Source organism: Tubulanus polymorphus, chromosome 3 (assembly GCF_964204645.1).
Source record: "Tubulanus polymorphus chromosome 3, tnTubPoly1.2, whole genome shotgun sequence".
Lineage (NCBI taxonomy): Eukaryota > Metazoa > Nemertea > Palaeonemertea > Tubulaniformes > Tubulanidae > Tubulanus > Tubulanus polymorphus.
In genome coordinates, this window is record NC_134027.1 from 1,708 (window position 1) to 20,733 (window position 19,026).

At 39.1% G+C, this 19,026-nt stretch overlaps 2 protein-coding genes across 2 annotated transcripts; one reads left to right on the plus strand and one right to left on the minus strand.

Moving 5' to 3' along the window:
* Positions 1–1,747: 1,747 nt before the first annotated feature.
* On the minus strand, positions 1,748–9,718 carry LOC141902525 (metalloproteinase inhibitor 4-like). The gene is made up of 5 exons (XM_074790298.1): positions 9,443–9,718; positions 8,508–8,664; positions 6,430–6,533; positions 5,157–5,384; positions 1,748–4,669 (listed from the first exon to the last, which is right to left on the minus strand). The coding sequence occupies exons 2-5, from the start codon at positions 8,620–8,622 to the stop codon at positions 4,469–4,471; spliced, it is 648 nt and encodes a 215-aa protein (XP_074646399.1). The 5' UTR covers positions 8,623–8,664; positions 9,443–9,718; the 3' UTR covers positions 1,748–4,468.
* Positions 9,719–10,120: 402 nt separating this feature from the next.
* LOC141902453 (synapsin-like) lies at positions 10,121–16,252 on the plus strand. The gene is made up of 8 exons (XM_074790185.1): positions 10,121–10,207; positions 10,652–10,857; positions 12,164–12,238; positions 12,682–12,784; positions 13,494–13,609; positions 14,489–14,617; positions 15,674–15,975; positions 16,243–16,252. The coding sequence occupies exons 1-7, from the start codon at positions 10,196–10,198 to the stop codon at positions 15,915–15,917; spliced, it is 885 nt and encodes a 294-aa protein (XP_074646286.1). The 5' UTR covers positions 10,121–10,195; the 3' UTR covers positions 15,918–15,975; positions 16,243–16,252.
* The last annotated feature ends 2,774 nt before the right edge of the window (positions 16,253–19,026 follow it).

The window sequence follows — 19,026 nt, forward strand, 5'->3', positions numbered from 1 at the left end:
GAGAGGGTTGATTGGGACTGGAGTGGATAGGGCTGGAGTAGAGGGGGTTAATAGGGACTGGAGTGGATAGGGCTGGAGTAGAGGGGGTTAATAGGGACTGGAGTGGATAGGGCTGGAGTAGAGGGGGTTAATAGGGACTGGAGTGGAGAGGGTTGATTGGGACTGGAGTGGATAGGGCTGGAGTAGAGGGGGTTAATAGGGACTGGAGTGGATAGGGCTGGAGTAGAGGGGGTTAATAGGGACTGGAGTGGATAGGGCTGGAGTGGAGGGGGTTAATAGGGACTGGAGTGGATAGGGCTGGAGTAGAGGGGGTTAATAGGGACTGGAGTGGATAAATTCAGGAGGGCTGATAAATTCAGTTAAGGTTGTGTTTGAAGCAGCGCCAATAAAAGTTTCCTCGAGTAAAGAGTTTATTGAGGTGGAATAAAGAGATGATGTATTTACGTTGCGTTGGGAAGTACACGGATTGTAGAAGTTCAAGTTGCTATGGATTCTAATGTTATTATTTCTGCGGTTTTTCGGTAGCATTTTCTACTGACTGTTAATAATGAATAATCGATATATCTATAAAGATGAAGTGAAAGTTGATTTATGAAGGGTGTGGTCCCTGTAAACCCCCACTTCCTCATATTATACCATTCATCATTCATCATCATTTCCTGCGTATGATTTTTTTTCGTTTCTATATTTTTCATTTCATTCTGTTTTTTTGTTGTTTGTTTTTTTCTGCTCGTGTTGCTGCTGCAGCTCACTGGGAATAGCGTTGACCAATCACAGTCACAACAGGTGAACTACCATACTTTTCATTTTATCGATCTTTTGAAATCTTTCAAGTATTTGACTCTATGTAGTATGCTTGAAGAGAACCGTGTTCGTTCCATTGAATCCTATAAAAGTCATTAGAATTTTGCAAAATTACCAAATTTCACTCCTTCCAACTCCTGGAAACGGAAGAGGTCCTTGTAGTGCCGGGAGGTCCTCGTGATGCAGGAGAGGTGCTCCTAGTGTAGATGAGGTCATCCCGGTGCAGATGAGGTCCTCACGAGGCCGGATAGAGGCAGTGTCCTCATTGATTCATTTTGAGTTTAGCATACTACATATTTCAATACCCCCTGCTCTGAATTTCTCAACCTTGCAAGGTTTGAATGTAAAAAGCACTAAGTCCTCATCAGTCCTGTTTTATTGTAGTCTAAAGTCAATCTAACTGCAATATTGCACCCCCCTCCCCGCACCCCCCTCCCCCGCCCTTTGTAACACTGCCACTATTTGAACTAACATATACCTAGGGATATCTAAAATGCAAGTTCATTTATAAAGCACTTTAGATTTATTTGAATTAATGAAGTTTTGTAAAACCACAATTTACTAACATTCTGTAGGAATGATAAACCATGCCACTTCACTACATTATAATAGATGATCTCTGTATATTTATAACTGCTCCACTTCAGTTGGCATTTGTCGCCCATTGGTATTTTTTTGGATTGACAATAGAACGGTCTATACCTCGTCCAACACGACAGGTTTGAATATTAAAATCACTGCAGTAATTTTTACGCTTGTTTTTTCTCTCTTTCCTCTTTCTTTTTATCCTCTCTCTCTTTATCCATCATTCTCCAATTTATTTCTGATGTTTTTTCGATTTTCTGATATTTAAAATGTTCTCTCTCCTCTCTCTCCCTCCTCTCTCTTCCTCTCTCTCTCCTTTGATCAGTGAATTCGAACAGAAGACAGGAAAAAGAAGTAATTTTCACTGATTACGTTATTTTTAATGATTTGAAGAATTTACAGTTCATATCGATATAAGACTAGAATATAAGAATCATCCATTTTATCTGTAGAGTTTAAAGATCATACATTGCAATGACTATAAGATGGTTTCTGGGCAGTCATCCCTCGAGGCCCTATAAGACTGCTCTCAAGTTGTTATAGTTACTCTAGTGAATACAGATACAAGTTGGTCTTAAAGTTAGATTGATTATAGAACCAAGATGGGCTTTAAACTGGTCTTAGGTTGTTACTGTAATGGGTTTACACTGCTCCAAAGTTGTTATAGTTACTCTAGTGAATACAGATACAAGTTGGTCTTAAAGTTAGATTGATTATAGAACCAAGATGGGCTTTAAACTGGTCTTAGGTTGTTACTGTAATGGGTTTACACTGCTCCAAAGTTGTTAGATTAGCTAGAAATCTAATCCAGAATCTGTTAATACACATAGCTGATATAAGAGCAATCCTGATTGGTCAGTCAGCTGAAGTCTCTGATTGGCCAACATGAAGTGGTCTGCTAACCCTAGGGTTACTGTGATTGGCTAACCCTAGGTATCCACATTGACCTAGTAGTCAGCTAGGGTTGCTGTGATTGGCTAACCCTAGTAGCTGGTCACTCAGTGGTGGTCATATGACCTCAGTGAGTGAGTGGTGATCAGGTGTCACATACTATTACCTACTGGCAGTTGTAAACAGCTGATTTAGGGCCCCATTCAGCCAGGTCATACAGTCTATACTGAATATAGAGTCATCTAGTTAATAAATGAATAATATTGTTGTGCGGTCTTTAGCTGTGAGATTGGTTATAGAACCAAAATGTGCCCAGACTGGTCTTAAGTTGTAAGATTGGTTATAGAACCAAAATGAGCTCAGACTGGTCTTAAAAAATGTAAGATTGGTTATAGAACCAAAATAAGGTCTTAAGTTGTATGATTGGCTATAGAGCCGAAATGAGATTATAGATTGGTCTTATAAGCTTGGCTAAATGACTGTGCAACCTCCTTGGTCTGCCTTGATCCAACATTAGTCCAAAAGTAGCCTTGAAGCTTGTAACATTAGTTTCAGAATTATAGCCTTGTCAAAATCTTGATGACAATTTCAACTCTGGAATTGACCAGAACAGGAGCAACATTTTCATATCTAAATGGTGTTTAGGATTTATTATGATTTCAATAGACTTAAGTTTAATGCAGTCCATATATAAAACTGTCCTTCAGCTTCAACGTAGATCTCTAACTCTTTATTACAGACTTATATTTCAAGTTACTTCTATTTACAGTTCACATACATCAAAAAGCATAATTAAATTCTGTAGTTGAAAAATGGAAAAAAGATTAATGATTATTTCTATCTACCATTATATACAAATAGCTGAAGTTGTTATATCATCCTCGCTACTAAATGAGTATAAGAGATGTCTTAGATTTTGGCTTATTAAAGTTATTATATACGGACATTAATATTCCTATCATATACACCCTTACATCAGAAGTCACGAGTACAACATCATTTTCATTATAAGCCATGGCAACTGGATCTGTGGAAACTCCTGCAACCAATTCAGATAAATAAATATTTGTATTAATGACGAATGTTCTGGTATTTGACACGGATTCTATCTGAACCTCTGAATTGACTCGGTCTGTTTAGTTCATTACGATGTTGACTCGAGACAAGCTTCAATTTGATGAACTCATTATCATCAGGTTATTTACAAGTTCTCAATTTTCATTCCAATAATAATGACTAGCGAACTGTGGGTAAAAAACGTTTTGGTGAAACCAGTCTTGGAACTTGGTTTCGTGACTTGGATGGTATCCCAGAGCTGAACTTCAGGACTTCGAGTTCCCTGGATTAGTTTTCCGTGATTTGAGTGCTCAGAACTGGATTTCATGACTTGAGTTCGCGGGATCGTGTTTCAGGGGTCAGTTCCATAGTCATGGCTTTTAGACTTAAGACCAGTCTAAGACCATGTTAGTTCTTTAGCCAATCTAACAACTTAAGGCCAGTCTTAAGACTTAAGCCAATATTTTAACTTAAGTCTCGACTGTGGAACTGGCCCCAGGACTTGATTGCCAAGAGCTGGACACCATGACTCGGGAATAACTATAAAGCTGCAATTCTTTCAACTCACAAAACTGTAGAACCATTGAACTGTGTGGTTGATGCTCTATTCAGAGATTGTTAATTGTTACCTTTGATTGTAACTGTGATAGTGATTTATTGTGATAAATGATGATCGTTGAGAGATTAATTCCTGACTCTAAACGAGACTGTGAATTCAGTATGAAGATTACACCATTAATTCTCAATTAATCGCTCATTCCTAGACAACTCTTACATCGACTCTCGCAGAGAAATAGATAAATAGATTCATCTTTAGAGCCTTATTTTCAACTGGCTGATGAATTGATAAATGTAGATTAACAAATATATTATCATTACATGAATTCGCTCAAATTCTTTAAGTCAAATTCAAGTATGAAAGTGAGCGTGATTGGCTGTAACCCTAGGCTAACAGTGGCTAAACCTAGGTTATCCTGTGATAGGCTAAAACCCTAGGGTTACTGCAATTGGCTGTTACCCTAGGGTACCCTAGGCTAACAGTGGCTAACATTAGGTTATCCTGTGATGTAACGTCAGTTGCTGGTGGGTTAAAGGTTATCCTGTGATGTAACGTCAGTCTCTGGTGGGTTTATTACGGTTCTCTGTAATACTCCTCTTTACGTTTGCGGCTACAAGTACGAAATGCGTTGTTCTCCATCCAGCGACACTTTCCATTTTTCCTCTGCGTACAGATACCATGGCGATCGTAACAATCGGATGCGTAGTGCCATTTCGGTACGTAGCATGCCCCGGACGCCGGCTGGCAGCCATTATGATTCCAGCATTGCTCGATCTGTGATAACGGAAATAGAAATGGTTGTTACGGCGACACGTAGCGCAATAAAACATATTGTTAACGATGATGGTTCGCTCGTTAAGGGTTCGTTAGTTCAGGATTAATTGAATATCTGATTGATTTATTTACACTCAGATTAGTTTTATCCTGGATCAGAGAGGGAAGAAGATATTAGAATTAAACCCTTCGATCGAGTCAGTAACTTTAGATCCACCCAAAATCTGGGTCTGGAAAAGTTATGAAATTGGGAAACCCGTTAGAACCCTGAGTTAGGATTTGACTTTAAAGCTAACAATATTGGAAATGAACTAAACGAAAGCTATATTCCAGGGGCCACTTTCTTCTCTCGATTATAAGTTATTTGCCTCAGTTTAAAGTTTAAATCTTTTCATTCCAAATGTTTTAACTCTAGAATCAAATACTGTAGAACTCGATGTATTACTGTATAGCGATTACACGATTACAGATTTATTGTATTGATTACCTGACAGCCATGATTGCAATAATTTTTATATTTCTTGATAGTTTTTTTCTCCAATACGCTCAATTCGGACCATTTCACCCAGTAATTACACAGATTGATGTGAGCTTTACCGTTCAGGAATCGACCGGTCACCAGGTATTTCTCATTCACCGTGAAGTCTGGAAGTCCGCACATCGCCGAGCTGCTAGGAGTTCTAATCTCCGTTACATTTCCCTTATAATTCGACAACTGAAAATAATAACACAATTTATACTCATATTAACCCTTTAACCCTTTCAGTGCTGACTGATTAATACCCTATAGCGCTGGAGATAATTTGAAGATTTTGAAAAATTCCACCCTAGTGTGTTAAATAACGGGAATACCACTATAGTGCGTCTACACCGGGGTGCGGTGTATCGTTAGTTACTAGTATTTCACTATGTTTGACAGGTGCTGCCTTTTTTATAGATATAAACTAATTACATCAATACACTGCAGTGCAGTGTACTAGCAACTACCCCGATTCATACAGTAGATGCACTGAAAGGGTTAATACCTGAAAGTGCTGGAGATAATTTCACCCTAGAGTGTGTTGAATATATGGGTATATGAGAGTATCAGATCATCGAGAATTATCCAATCAAAAGGCAACAGTCTGAGGGGGCTGTATGAAGGCTACAGATAGCACTGATATCTAGCCCAATTTACCCAATGATAATACTGTCAAAACTATATGTGAGCAAAATATCTATCAGAGCATGAGAATGAAAGAGAAGTGATTCGTTTGTGACCTTGACTATTGTAAATCAACTCAACTCATCAGAGACAAATATAAACTACCAGCAGTTAAAGCTTCACAGTCGAGTTGCTCTAATCCTAATGAATTCCTTTGGTGACATTCCATACTTCTTCATAGATTTACTCAGATTATGTTTGTATATAGATGCTCTCGGAGTGGTTGACTTTACTCCGAGTTGGTTTAGTATAAGGTTGATATTGATCGTCGGAGCTGTGTAAACTGTTCCAAACAATGATAGGAAACCTATGAAGGAACTCGACTAAGAAATTTCCTCTGTTCTGGAAGTTCTCTCTGTCCTGGAAAACATTTTGGTCTTATTACCAAAGTCAACTATATGAGTTAAGGCCTCCCTCCTCTCTCCTCTCACCCCTCTCTCCTCTCTCCCCTCTCCTCTCTCTTCTCTCCCCTCTCTCCTCTCTCCCCTCTCTCCTACCTATCCCTTCTCTCTCCTCTCCACCCTCACCCCCCCAGGCTCGGGTTTTTGTTACGTACCTTGTATATTTTCTGTACTTTCACTGCGTAAGACATGAGGTAAGGGGTCTGATGTACTACATCGTTGTTTAACGTTTCTTTCGAGCGAATTCGAACTTTTAAAACTAAAAAAAAAAGAAAAAATGTTTTTCATTTTGATTTATGTGTCACAATGTGTGATGTTAACCATAAGAGCACCTGTTTACAGTGTGAATAGAGTTAATCATTAACAAGAACAGAACCTCCTTTACTCTCACCCTGTCCCTAGATTACCGCTATATAACTATATATATCACTATTCACAGTCTAGTTGCATAGTCGTGACCTAAGTCCATAAGTGGTCTTAAATCTTAAAGACTGGTCTTAAGTTGTGAGATTGGCTAAACAGTATCATCTTAGAGACTGAAACTGTGTGAGCAACAGACCCGGAACTCGATGAGGTGCCGTGGTAACAATCATCGCTGGTGCATTCATTATTGAATCTTTCTATTTGCCGATTGATTATCAGTCACAGTTACCGTGGTAACCACGCTGACCTCGCGGCAACAATAGGTCGAACCGGTCTGAACCGGTCTGTCCGTTCATATCAGTGTTGAGTGTGAGTGAAACTAGAAATAGCGGTGCAGACGTCTTCACTAGAAATAATGATAAAACTGTCGTCTTATCGATTACTCAGCTTATTATTTATAGAATCCTAATAACCATATATGGTAAGGGGGTCAACTCTTACGGGAGGTTCACTAATTTGTGACCATATATGGGGTCTCTCCCCTCTCCCTCTCTCCCTCTCTTCCTCCCTCTCTTCCTCTCTTCCTCTCTCCCTCTCTCCCTCTCTTCCTCTCTCCCTCTCTTCCTCTCTCCCTCTCTTCCTCTCTTCCTCTCTCCCTCTCTTCCTCTCTCCCTCTCTTCCTCTCTTCCTCTCTCCCTCTCTTCCTCTCTTCCTCTCTCCCTCTCTCCCTCTCTTCCTCTCTCCCTCTCTTCCTCTCTCCCTCTCTTCCTCTCTTCCTCTCTCCCTCTCTTCCTCTCTCCCTCTCTTCCTCTCTCCCTCTCTTCCTCTCTTCCTCTCTCCCTCTCTTCCTCTCTCCCTCTCTTCCTCTCTTCCTCTCTCCCTCTCTTCCTCTCTTCCTCTCTCCCTCTCTCCCTCTCTTCCTCTCTCCCTCTCTTCCTCTCTCCCTCTCTTCCTCTCTTCCTCTCTCCCTCTCTCCCTCTCTTCCTCTCTCCCTCTCTTCCTCTCTTCCTCTCTTCCTCTCTCCCTCTCTTCCTCTCTTCCTCTCTCCCTCTCTCCCTCTCTTCCTCTCTCCCTCTCTTCCTCTCTCCCTCTCTTCCTCTCTTCCTCTCTCCCTCTCTCCCTCTCTTCCTCTCTCCCTCTCTTCCTCTCTTCCTCTCTTCCTCTCTCCCTCTCTCCCTCTCTTCCTCTCTCCCTCTCTCCCTCTCTTCCTCTCTCCCTCTCTTCCTCTCTCCCTCTCTTCCTCTCTTCCTCTCTCCCTCTCTCCCTCTCTTCCTCTCTCCCTCTCTTCCTCTCTTCCTCTCTTCCTCTCTCCCTCTCTCCCTCTCTTCCTCTCTCCCTCTCTCCCTCTCTTCCTCTCTCCCTCTCTTCCCCTCTCCCTCTCTTCCTCTCTCCCTCTCTTCCCCTCTGATAATAATTATAATAATAATAATAATTTATTATATAGCGCGCAGGACTGTAAAAATAATCACAATGCTTTAAAACACAATAGATTCCATATCAAAAACGTAAATTAGATTCGAATTAGAAATATATAAGTCTAAAAAGGTAGGTTTTAAGATTACGTTTTGATGGATTTAGACTCTATTAAAGAAATAGGAAGAGAATTGTGTCAGCGCCGCGACAAACTTACTCTGTAGAGTCAGTGCTACGAGCGATCATCTCAACTCAATGAGGTGATCGCTCGTTTAGGAGCATGAACGACGAGCAGGTGTGTGGAGCAGTGTCCTATCACGCTACGTTTATATAAACAAAGTAACTCTTAAAGATTGTTGTTGTTAAGACATTTCTCTCCCCTCTTTCCATTCCTCATCCTCCATCTCCTCCCTCCTCTCCCCTCCTCCCTCCTCTCCCCCTCCTCTCTGTATCTTACCATAGTCTGATTTACAGAAATGTCGTTGAGGATGGGCTGATATGCACGAACAAGCATCAGCATCCCGTTGCCAGGTAACGATCGTCAGTAACAACAAATAGAATAGCGGTTTCATCTTCGGTTTCCTCTTCTAATACCGAGAAAATCTTCTGGTAATCTGTAAAATGATTTTTGTAAGCGAGGTTTATACGTGTGATTAAACACAAGATAAACAGTTTTTCACACCGGTTTCGAGAGGAGAATTTCACATCTTACAATTTAGAATCTCAAAATCCACTTTTAAAGAAAGAAGTTCAATTATTTTAAATAGAGTGAGAATTCTCGCTGTAACTGTCATTACCTTGACGAATTACATTTAGTTAATTGAATTGGAAATACAAAAATAGAGATGACATCAGTAATCTGGCGACTTAACCAAGATTCTTCAGTAGCATATATCGCTGTAGGGGTAGCTTTTAATCACAATATATGGTAGTAAATGTTGGGACTGATGTTTTTATTTCACAGTTCTCGATGGCAATGTAACCACTGCTTTCGTGTTGAGACCAAGTTTTTGATTCAATACCGATAGAATTTCAAACCTGATGAATGTGTATCTGACTAATCTATACTTAATTCTGTAGATTATATCAAATAGAATATGAAATCCAACACTAAGATTAAAGTTTCCTTGAGTTAATATTTATTCTACGTTTTGACTTTATCCCGTTTTGTCACATCAGCAACACTCCTTTTATTATGAAATGCTCTTGAGTCCGTGTTGTTAAAAGATGATATGAAATCCCTGCGCACTAAGAATTTATATAGACGTTTTAGATGAAGTCATTTTCAGGAATAAACATGAATCTCATTGTTTAGTTATATTCATATATATATATATATATATATAGTTATGCGCCTGATAATCCGGCTAAATTTACAACTAATTCACTTACCTCAAATCTTCCGATGAAACACAATCTCTTATGATTGTCAGTGTACGGGTACGTAGGTTTTATTCTAATCCCCGCGTGTGGGGGATCGGATGAAAATATCTTTATAAAATTCCCCAAGTTTTTCTATCTATAACTCCGCATTGCGTAGTTACATTCCTGACTTGTGATACATGAACCAGTTCTGTGTGTGTGTGTATCAGTATTTGTTTCTACTGCTGCCCACATTTTATTATCATTATTAAAAAACGCCGGTTATATTTTCCTGCGCTCCGCGCCGCGCCGAGCTCTCAACGCGTAATTGGCAACTATTTCGTGTCAAACAATTATCAGTGATTCGGTATTATCGTCGAGTTGGGAATAGACGCAGTTTGATTGGGTGAAATTATACCCTAATATCTCCGGGAAATGACGGCGTAATTATTGACTCGGGTTCCAATTAAGGTTGTAACGTTTGGAGAGATCGCGCGAGACAGACGACTCCCAGACCGTGACTACTTTCATTTCTTCTCTGAATTTATGCGACTTCTTGAAATACGACTTACGTGAGTCATGAAACACGGTTACTTAATTTTTTCGCGATGACTCGTCAATGATTTTTTGCGTCACGTTTTCGTTCAGACTGCAGCATTTTTCTTCGTGCTGTAAGTTTTTATTTTGCGTAGTTCTGGCCATTTATTTAACGTGCGCATTAGTGAAAGTTTTTCATCCAGTCATCGGGATCAAACGCAGTTTACCCAGTTCACAGTCACAGTAATGAATCTCAGCGTAAATATCAAACACTTCTCTAGATGGCGCTTCCAGCTATTTCTACTCGCTGTCTCTATTTGCGAATGTTGGTGAAAAGTTCTCTTTCTATTTAATGAAAATCTCTCTCTTTTTCTAAAACGTTTTCTTTCTGTCTCTTCGCGTGAAACACATCTCATTCTATCTCAATCTATGTTTAAGTATTTTACACTATGTCCGATTTTCGACAGTTTTGAATTTGGAATTTACTCGTGCCTGTCTGCATGGTTCTGTGTTGTTGTAACCGTCCAAATTTATACTAATCTAATTCTCATGATGTAATAATAATCTTGTATATTACCATTCCAGCCACAAAGTATTGGGAGGTTCTGTCGGGGGTTTTACAGATGACCAATAGAGGGCGCATTGTCCCGAGGAAATATTCCACGCCCGATTATTTCTGACTATTTATATTTTCAATTTCAGCTTATAACACCAAAGTTTCCGGTAGTCGTAAAGATCGGACACGCCCACGCCGGTATGGGCAAGGTGAAGGTCGATAATCATCACGATTTTCAGGATATCGCTAGTGTTGTCGCGGTAACGGATTGTTACTCGACAACTGAACCGTTTATCGATGGTAAATACGACATTCATATTCAGAAGATCGGCAACCAGTACAAAGCTTTCATGTAAGAATCATATTTTATCTTATCTTCACATCACATAGGGATGATTGTACCTCTTATTTATTTCATCATCATCATCCTGGTAACAACCAGCCTCAATCAACAAACAGGCTGATTACATTCTGCTGGTACTCGGGTTGGCGCAGTGGAGATGGGTTTGAGAGACCGGTTGTAGCTCGAGTCCTGGGGGTGCATTCAGGTGCTTTTGATTGATCAATCAATTTGATTTGATTTGATTTGATGCTTAAGTGTCCTTTACAAATCCATGACACCTGCCAAGAATGCGGAAACTGGGGTTTGATTTTGAAATCATAAATTGAAGGTATAATATACACTGTGGTTATTGGTTATATACTGAAGATGTTCCTTACAAATCCACCATAGCTCAAAGTCAACCTTCGGAGAGACAAATACTGTGGACTTTCAATCGTAACTATGTTATCCATTGGGTAACTTTAACCAGAAGCTCAAAAGTTGGTTAAAATACTGCGGTAACACAATAGACTCTTTCACTGGTTAACTCTCTTTTGAGAAACTGTTTTATAGAAGGTTTTTACAACGTTGATCCTTTAGTCTATTAGTTGCACCGTGTGACACTAAATCTAAGGTCAAACAAGGACATTCACAACTCGATTACCCTAATAACATAAACCTATTAGCACTAAATAGCTCATTAATATGGTGCCAATCATATGTAATGATTTCCGTGTTTATAGAACCTCTGTCTCTACAGTTAATGACAAGCCACTAATAACTGAATGATTCCAGTTTATAGATATGCATCGATATTACAATGTCATGATAATAGATTTCAATTCTGTTTGAGTTTTACCCGAATGAAGATCAGGATCTATTTCTACAGTTGTGAGTTAAGAGTTAACTCTGAACTCAGGATCCAGGGCCCAGTTCCACAGTTGTGAGTCAGAGTTAACTCTGAGTTAAAGTTAGTTCATTTTCAATGAGTTAACTCAGAGTCAAATCTTAACTCGCAACTGTGGAACTGGACCCAGTTCCACAGTTGTGAGTTAGAGTTAACTCTGAACTCAGGATCCAGTTCCACATTTATGAGTTAGAGTTAACTCTGAACTCAAGATCCAATTCCATAGTTGTGAGTTAGAGTTAACTTTGAACTCAGGATCCAGTTCCACAGTTGTGAGTTAGTAACTCTTGGTTAAAATTAGTTCATTTTCAATGATTTTAAGTTAGATCCTTAACTCAACCACTGTGAAACCGCGTCCCAGAAGTGTTAATCATCCGTTGTAGTTTTATCTACATGTAGTTCATGAATTTGATATCTTATTCATTTTAGGAGAAAATCTATCTCAAACAATTGGAAAGCAAACACAGGATCGGCCATGTTAGAACAGATCGCTATGACCGATAGGTAAATCAGTTGTTATCAGATATCATTACTGTTGATTCTCAGTCTCGATGGTTGACTCTCCTGTTAACAGAGCCCGGTTGCACAGTAAAGACTTAGACTTAACACCAGTCTAAGTTCTATAGTCGACAACTAAGACCAGTTTTAAGATTTAAGACCACTTTTCGACCTAAGTCTCGACCATGGAAGCAGCACCAGGGGTCGGTTGCATAGTCATGGCTTAGACTTAAGACCAGTCTAAGACCATCTTATTTCTATAGCCAATCTAACAACTTAAGACCAGTCTTGAAATTTAAGAGCATTTTTGGACTTAAGTCTCAACTGTGGAACCAGCCCCCTGGAAAAGTAACTGACATCGTCAATTGTTTATTTTTCTCTAGTGGTTTTAGTGGTTACAGTTTGATGTCGCGTTGTTGTAAATAGTTTTTACTTGTTTGTAATTACAGATACAAACTATGGGTCGATGAAGTCAGTCAATTATTCGGTGGTTTAGATATCGTAGCAGTTGAAGGTATTCATGGTAAAGATGGCAAGGAGTATATCATTGAGGTAATCAGAGTTATCTTTGATCCACGTTTCATTCAAGTTTCCTCTGTAAATTGTGTTATAGGATCTTAGTCTCAAAATGTGAACTGATCACTTCATTATTATAGAATCCCAATTTCTAGATGATGCTCAGCGAGATAAGGCGTGATGCTGTCAGGCATTCACTATCAGTGCTGAATAACAAGCTGGTTCGGTTGTGCTGACTGCTTTACATTGTGCTGGAAACACTTCCATCCATTCTTGACGGGGTTAAATGAACAATCAAACAGGGTTTGTCTTGAGAAACCAAGATCCAAAACGACGTAAAGAAAGATTAACAGTCTGGTTCAGTGAGCTTAGCCTGGCAATATGGAATGGCTGTCAGCATTGAGCATGAAATTCATACATAACTTGGCAAATTGAGCACTTTGCATTCAGTAACATGAAGTCGTAACATCTAATTAGTTAAGACTGATCTTATTAAGGCAGGTTTTGATTGAACGAATTGTGGTTAAGGAATATCAATTTTGGATTATAAACTCTCTACCGGCCGCTTCTATCAGGTTTACAGATTACAAACAATCTACCGGCCGCTTCTATCAGGTTTACAGATTTTGCTATTCCGGAATCGGTAGAGCGTTTTCTGGTTGAAACGAACTCGTCAGAAGAGAATTCCCAAATTAGTAGAAACCAATATAAACCTATATAAGTTAAACGTGTGGTTTGTATTCAGGTAAATGATTCATCTATGACGCTGCTGGGTGAAACACAAGAGGAAGATAGAAAACTAATCGCTGAATTAGTAATACAAAGAATGCAACAATACTGTAAACCAGTTACAACAATCAGGTACAGTTTCAGTAACTCGGCAACAAGATTGACGCTCCTAGGACACCGTACTCTGTAGCGGAACATAGTTTAAGATAACCGTATATCTAAATCCTAGGACCACAGCTATCTGAAAAGCATCCTTTGAGCAGATGACCCTAGGACTGTGTGTACCGTACACAAGAGGTCTACTGTCTTACTTTTCCCTATCTGTGTTCTAACATCCAAGCCAATTTCTATTCAACAGAGTTCATAAACTTCAGTAAATAAACTAATATCTTCTTTTTTCAATGAGCGTAAGGGGGTCATTCATTTATTACGTACGCATGAAATTTGAATTTTTCAACCCCCCTCCCCCCTGTACGCAAAATCGGCCATTTTTTCATATACATTAAGCATTACAGTACGCAATTGCACTGACCCCTCCCCCTCCCCTAATGCGTACGTAATAAATGAATGACCCCTAAGACTTAATCCTTGTGAAACTCTAACGGACATATTTTGAAAGATTCGCGGCTATAAATAAGTTTTTCTTATTCTCAAAATGCACCCGTCATTTGCAGTAAACATGGACCTAACATATATTGCTTTATTTTCCGTCATTTATTACTAAATTTGGTAAGTTCAACAAATGAAATTCAAATTTGTGGTGGTTCAGATCAGCATAATGTACAAGGTGGAGGCCTCTTCACGTAGCCCATTACTTTATCATAAAAATAAGCTTTTATTGGAATTGATCGGGAACTTTTTTTCACATTTCACATTCAAGTAATATTAGCGATGAGTCAGTCCTGTGGGTAGAACCGCTGGGTTCTCCAGAACCCGGTTCCCTTCCATCATACTGTCAACGAGGTCTATCACCTGTCAGGATTTTAGAATAATTTTCTTGATGATTTGCAGCAAAACGGCGAGTACAGGGGCTTTAATGCATTACGCGGTAAATGGCAAAGATCCAGCCTCAGGGAATACACCTGGCCCGAAGCCTCCTGCGTCTCCTCAAATGCAGCAGAGACAAAATCAACAGGACGCGTAAGAATTTTATACAAATTTACAATTAAGAGGGGTATTGATTTTGAGTGTCTCTAGTAAGGTATATGTGGTGTGTGTATGACAGCGAGAATGAGTGAATGTGGTGTGAGGGATTTTAGACTATTGTCTATTTCGAATTGAGCACATCAGGTGGTGGCCTAGCTCGAATTGAGCACATCAGGTGGTGGCCTAGCTCGAATTGAGCACATCAGGTGGTGGCCTAGCTTGAATTGAGTACATCAGGTGGTGGCCTAGCTCGAATTGAGCACATCAAGTGGTGGCCTAGCTCGAATTGAGTACATCAGGTGGTGGCCTAGCTCGAATTGAGTACATCAGGTGGTGGCCTAGCTTGAATTGAGTACATCAGGTGGTGGCCTAGCTCGAATTGAGCACATCAGGTGGTGGCCTAGCTCGAATTGAGTACATCAGGTGGTGGCCTAGCTCGAATTGAGTACATCAGGTGGTGGCCTAGCTTGAATTGAGCACATCAGGTGGTGGCCTAGCTCGAATTGAGCACATCAGGTGGTGGCCTAGCTCGAATTGAGTACATCAGGTGGTGGCCTAGCTCGAATTGAGTACATCAGGTGGTGGCCTAGCTTGAATTGAGCACATCAGGTGGTGGCCTAGCTCGAATTGAGCACATCAGGTGGCCTAGCTCGGTACATACCTGATAAAAGTCTTATTAGGACCAGAAAGCACTGACAGTCGACCTAGAACATTGCATTTCAAACTGCATGACTCATGGCTTAGACTTAGCACCAGTCTAAGACCAACATAGTTCTATAGCCAATCTAACAACTTAAGACCAGTCTTAAGATTTAAGATAGCTTTTGGACTTAAGTCATGACTGTGCAACTAGCCCCTGGGGCTGGTTCCATAGTCGAGACTTAAAAAGTGGTCTTAAACCTTAAGACGGGTCTAAAGTTGTTAGATTGGCTATAGAACTAAGTTTGTCTTAATTAGACTGGTCTTAAGTCTAAGCCCTGTCTATGGAACCGGTCCCTGGGGATTATCGATATTGATCAATATTGATATACAAAATATTGCTATTTACAGCCAGCGTCAAATGAATGCAATGGGACACTCGGGTCAGCATCCGCAACAACAACAGCCACAACAACAACAACCAATGCCGCTTCCTCAACAATCACAACGACCAGTAGCGCCACCGCAACCATCTCAACAACAAACCCATTCGAGACCTCCGATGCCGACGACGACCGAACAGCAACAACCAGCAACAGACGACACGATGAGAAATCTACGTAAAACTTTTGCCGGAATTTTTGGCGACATGTAAATTATCGACACTAAATGACCTTGACCTATGCAGCAGTGCGACAGTTTTGTTTTTTGAGGTAGAGACAGTTTATTCACATGGGGACCATTCGTTTATTATGTACGCATAAAATTTGAATTTTTCAACCCCCCCTCCCCCTCTGTACGCAAAATCTGCCATTTTTTTATTAAGCATTACAGTACACAACTGCACTGACCCCTCCCCCTCCCCTAATGCGTACGTAATAAATGAATGATCCCTTATCTATGTTCTAATTCTATGTGTAAAAACTTCAATCTATGCACTAACATTTGTAAAATGATGATAATTATTTTCTATTTTTCAGATGAAAAGAGATGGTTGTATTTCTACAAGTGTCGTCTGCATCTATAGATAACTAAAACCTCTAGAGAATGAATAAATTAGACAAGAGAAAGATATAACGTATATAAATATATATGTGTATCGTTAAGACTGTTCCAATATGCCAAAAATCCATTAATTAAGAATGAACTAATTAATAACAAGTATTTATTAATGATTATGTCTATGTCAATGTGTAATTATAAATACCGTATTCATAGATTAGGTATATCAAATAATAATAATAATAATAATAATAATAATAATAATAATAATATTGATAATTATAATGATAATATAAGTAATGATAGTAATAGTTAGATAGTTCTCATTCATTCATATAAATATAAATAAATGTGATTTCATCTTCATCAATTCAATTCACGGCATGAAATATGTTTCATCATGAAAATGAAATATTGACGTGTAAAATTAATGATTTTTATATAAATCACAATGCAGTGTATATTGCGTGCTGTGATGTATTTTAGCTTGTATTTCAATTGCTTGTTCGCCTCTCAAACAATACCTTCGTCGGGAGGCATAAAATTATTTTCATATGATGTATAAATATAACACGTATAGCCTCGATGGCGATACAGTAAACAAACCTCCGGTTAATGAGTGAGTAGGAAGTTCATTCTTCCTCAGCATGGGTTCGTTGATTTATTTGGTAGGGAAGCCATCTTTTGACATATTATATCTAAAGGACTGATGGATTAAATCGAGGTTTAGAATCTGATGACATCGAGATTCTATCTTGGCGAGAATCCCTGCGTCGGAATATACTGTGTAGGGATGACAATTTACTGGTATGTAAGCTGCACTACTATATGTGCACTGAGTCTAGGTTTTCTGGCAAAGTCTTGATGTCATCGGGTTCAAATCCCTGCTGAAGGAGAATGAGAACGTTGGGCTTGAGATTTTGATATTTTGCTTGTTGTAATAATACTCACCACCAAGATATTGAGTTTCCGAACAATTTCTAGAAAAAGTATGAAAGATTGATATCTTTGAGTAGAAAAGGGGTTTAGGTAAAAAGACCTGTTAGAGTGATTAATATCTTTGAAGGTTTAAGACACATATCAAGTATCGTACTTGAAAATGTAATCATGATTATTTGCCTGAAATCTGATAAAACCTAACTCAACAACACTTTTGAAATGTGTAAGACGGATCAGAGAAAAAATTAATTATCCAAACTCGTACAGACTTTGATCTTTAGTTATATATGAACATGCTTCTCATTATTATAAAGAAATCCTATCTAATGTATATCTCTCTCTCTATGATAAATCTCTTATAAACAAGTGTAATAATGAATGTGGTATCTATACTCTAAATTATCAATTATATGTCTGTGTATTGATCATATTCTCTGTATATGATGTAAATGGGGCAGAATTGAAGATATATCATAATTTAGGCCGATTGGTGCAATATTTGATGTGATAATGTATTTAAGAATTGTTAGGATACTGTATTTGTGTGAATTTTAGTCATTGCCTTACTGGAACTAGAATGAAATGGACGATTGAACCCACACAACTGTGAAACTGAATCCAAAGTCAAATTAGACCCACACAACTGTGGAACTGGATCCAGAGTCAAATTAGACCCACACAACTGTGAAACTGAATCCAGAGTCAAATTAGACCCACAGAACTGTGGAACTGGATCCAGAGTCAAATTAAACCCACACAACTGTGAAACTGAATCCAGAGTCAAATTAGACCCACACAACTGTGGAACTGGGTCTGAAGAACCCACCCAACTGTGGAACTGGGTCCGAAGAATCCACCCAACTTTGTTTTGCCTTCACATTAGACTGTAGATTGTAGTATATTAGCAAGCATTCTGAACAAGCATTTCAAACATTCCCACCTATGTACGTATCATACACGTCTAGTCAGTTCATCAAATTGTGATATTTTAGTTTTTGTTCAATAGTTATGATAATGTTATTGTAGTTACAATGATGATTATTTATTAGAATTTTATACCAGAAAGTTTTTATTTAGTGTTATATGATTTGGTTGGTTTGTTTTTTTTTCACCGAGTCTCAGTCTTTAGTCAGCAGGAAATATATTCGATGTCTTTCACAAGTCTGTTTTGTTATTTATGTCTAAACGGTTTATAAAGAAACAGGTCCGAGCTGAGTTACCTCAGATCTCGCGGGACCGATAGATTCCTCCGAGATATGGGAACTCCAGGGCAGTTGGAGCAGGTTATCGCAATGAATTGGAGCAAGAAAATGTGTTATGGCTGGGTGGAGCATGGGATAATTGGGAGGCAATCTAGGAACACTTGGGATGCTTCTGCACATGGGCTCAGTGAATTCTGAAGTCAAAACTTGATTGGTAGTTTTAAAACTAAGAGATTAACTTTATCAGTGTCCAGGCTCATTTTGGCTGTGTTATCGGACGAGCAGCTTTAAACACAAGGGCTGGGTTTCATAGAGGTGGAAGGAAGATAGTCCCTGGGAACATTTTGAAATTTGTCAGTTATAACCATGGTTTCTCATTGTTAGTATGGTGGTTGAGGATTGAGGATTTACCCCTAGGGATAACTTTGATACTCAGTCAATGAAACCTGGCCCTGGAGTTGGTGATAATGAAAAATAGAGTGTACGAATGGTTTCTTCTTGAGCCAGTAGTTCATCTAACATCGTAATCTTATAGTCATCTTCAGGAAACTTTTCAGACTCTTATTTCTCATTATGTATAGGATTTTATAAACTGGTTAGGACCGGACACTGAGTGAAGAA

Coding starts and splice junctions, on each gene's coding strand:
- LOC141902453 (XM_074790185.1), top strand. Junction 12,239..12,681: donor CAGATCGCTATGACCGATAG/GTAAATCAGTTG, acceptor TTGTAATTACAG/ATACAAACTATGGGTCGATG. Junction 14,618..15,673: donor AGACAAAATCAACAGGACGC/GTAAGAATTTTA, acceptor TGCTATTTACAG/CCAGCGTCAAATGAATGCAA.
- LOC141902525 (XM_074790298.1), bottom strand. CDS start 8,622: ATGAAACCGCTATTCTATTTGTTGTTACTGACGATCGTTACCTGGCAA. Junction 6,534..8,507: donor TTTCTGTAAATCAGACTATG/GTAAGATACAGA, acceptor TTTTTTTTTTAG/TTTTAAAAGTTCGAATTCGC. Junction 5,385..6,429: donor AAGTACAGAAAATATACAAG/GTACGTAACAAA, acceptor TATTATTTTCAG/TTGTCGAATTATAAGGGAAA.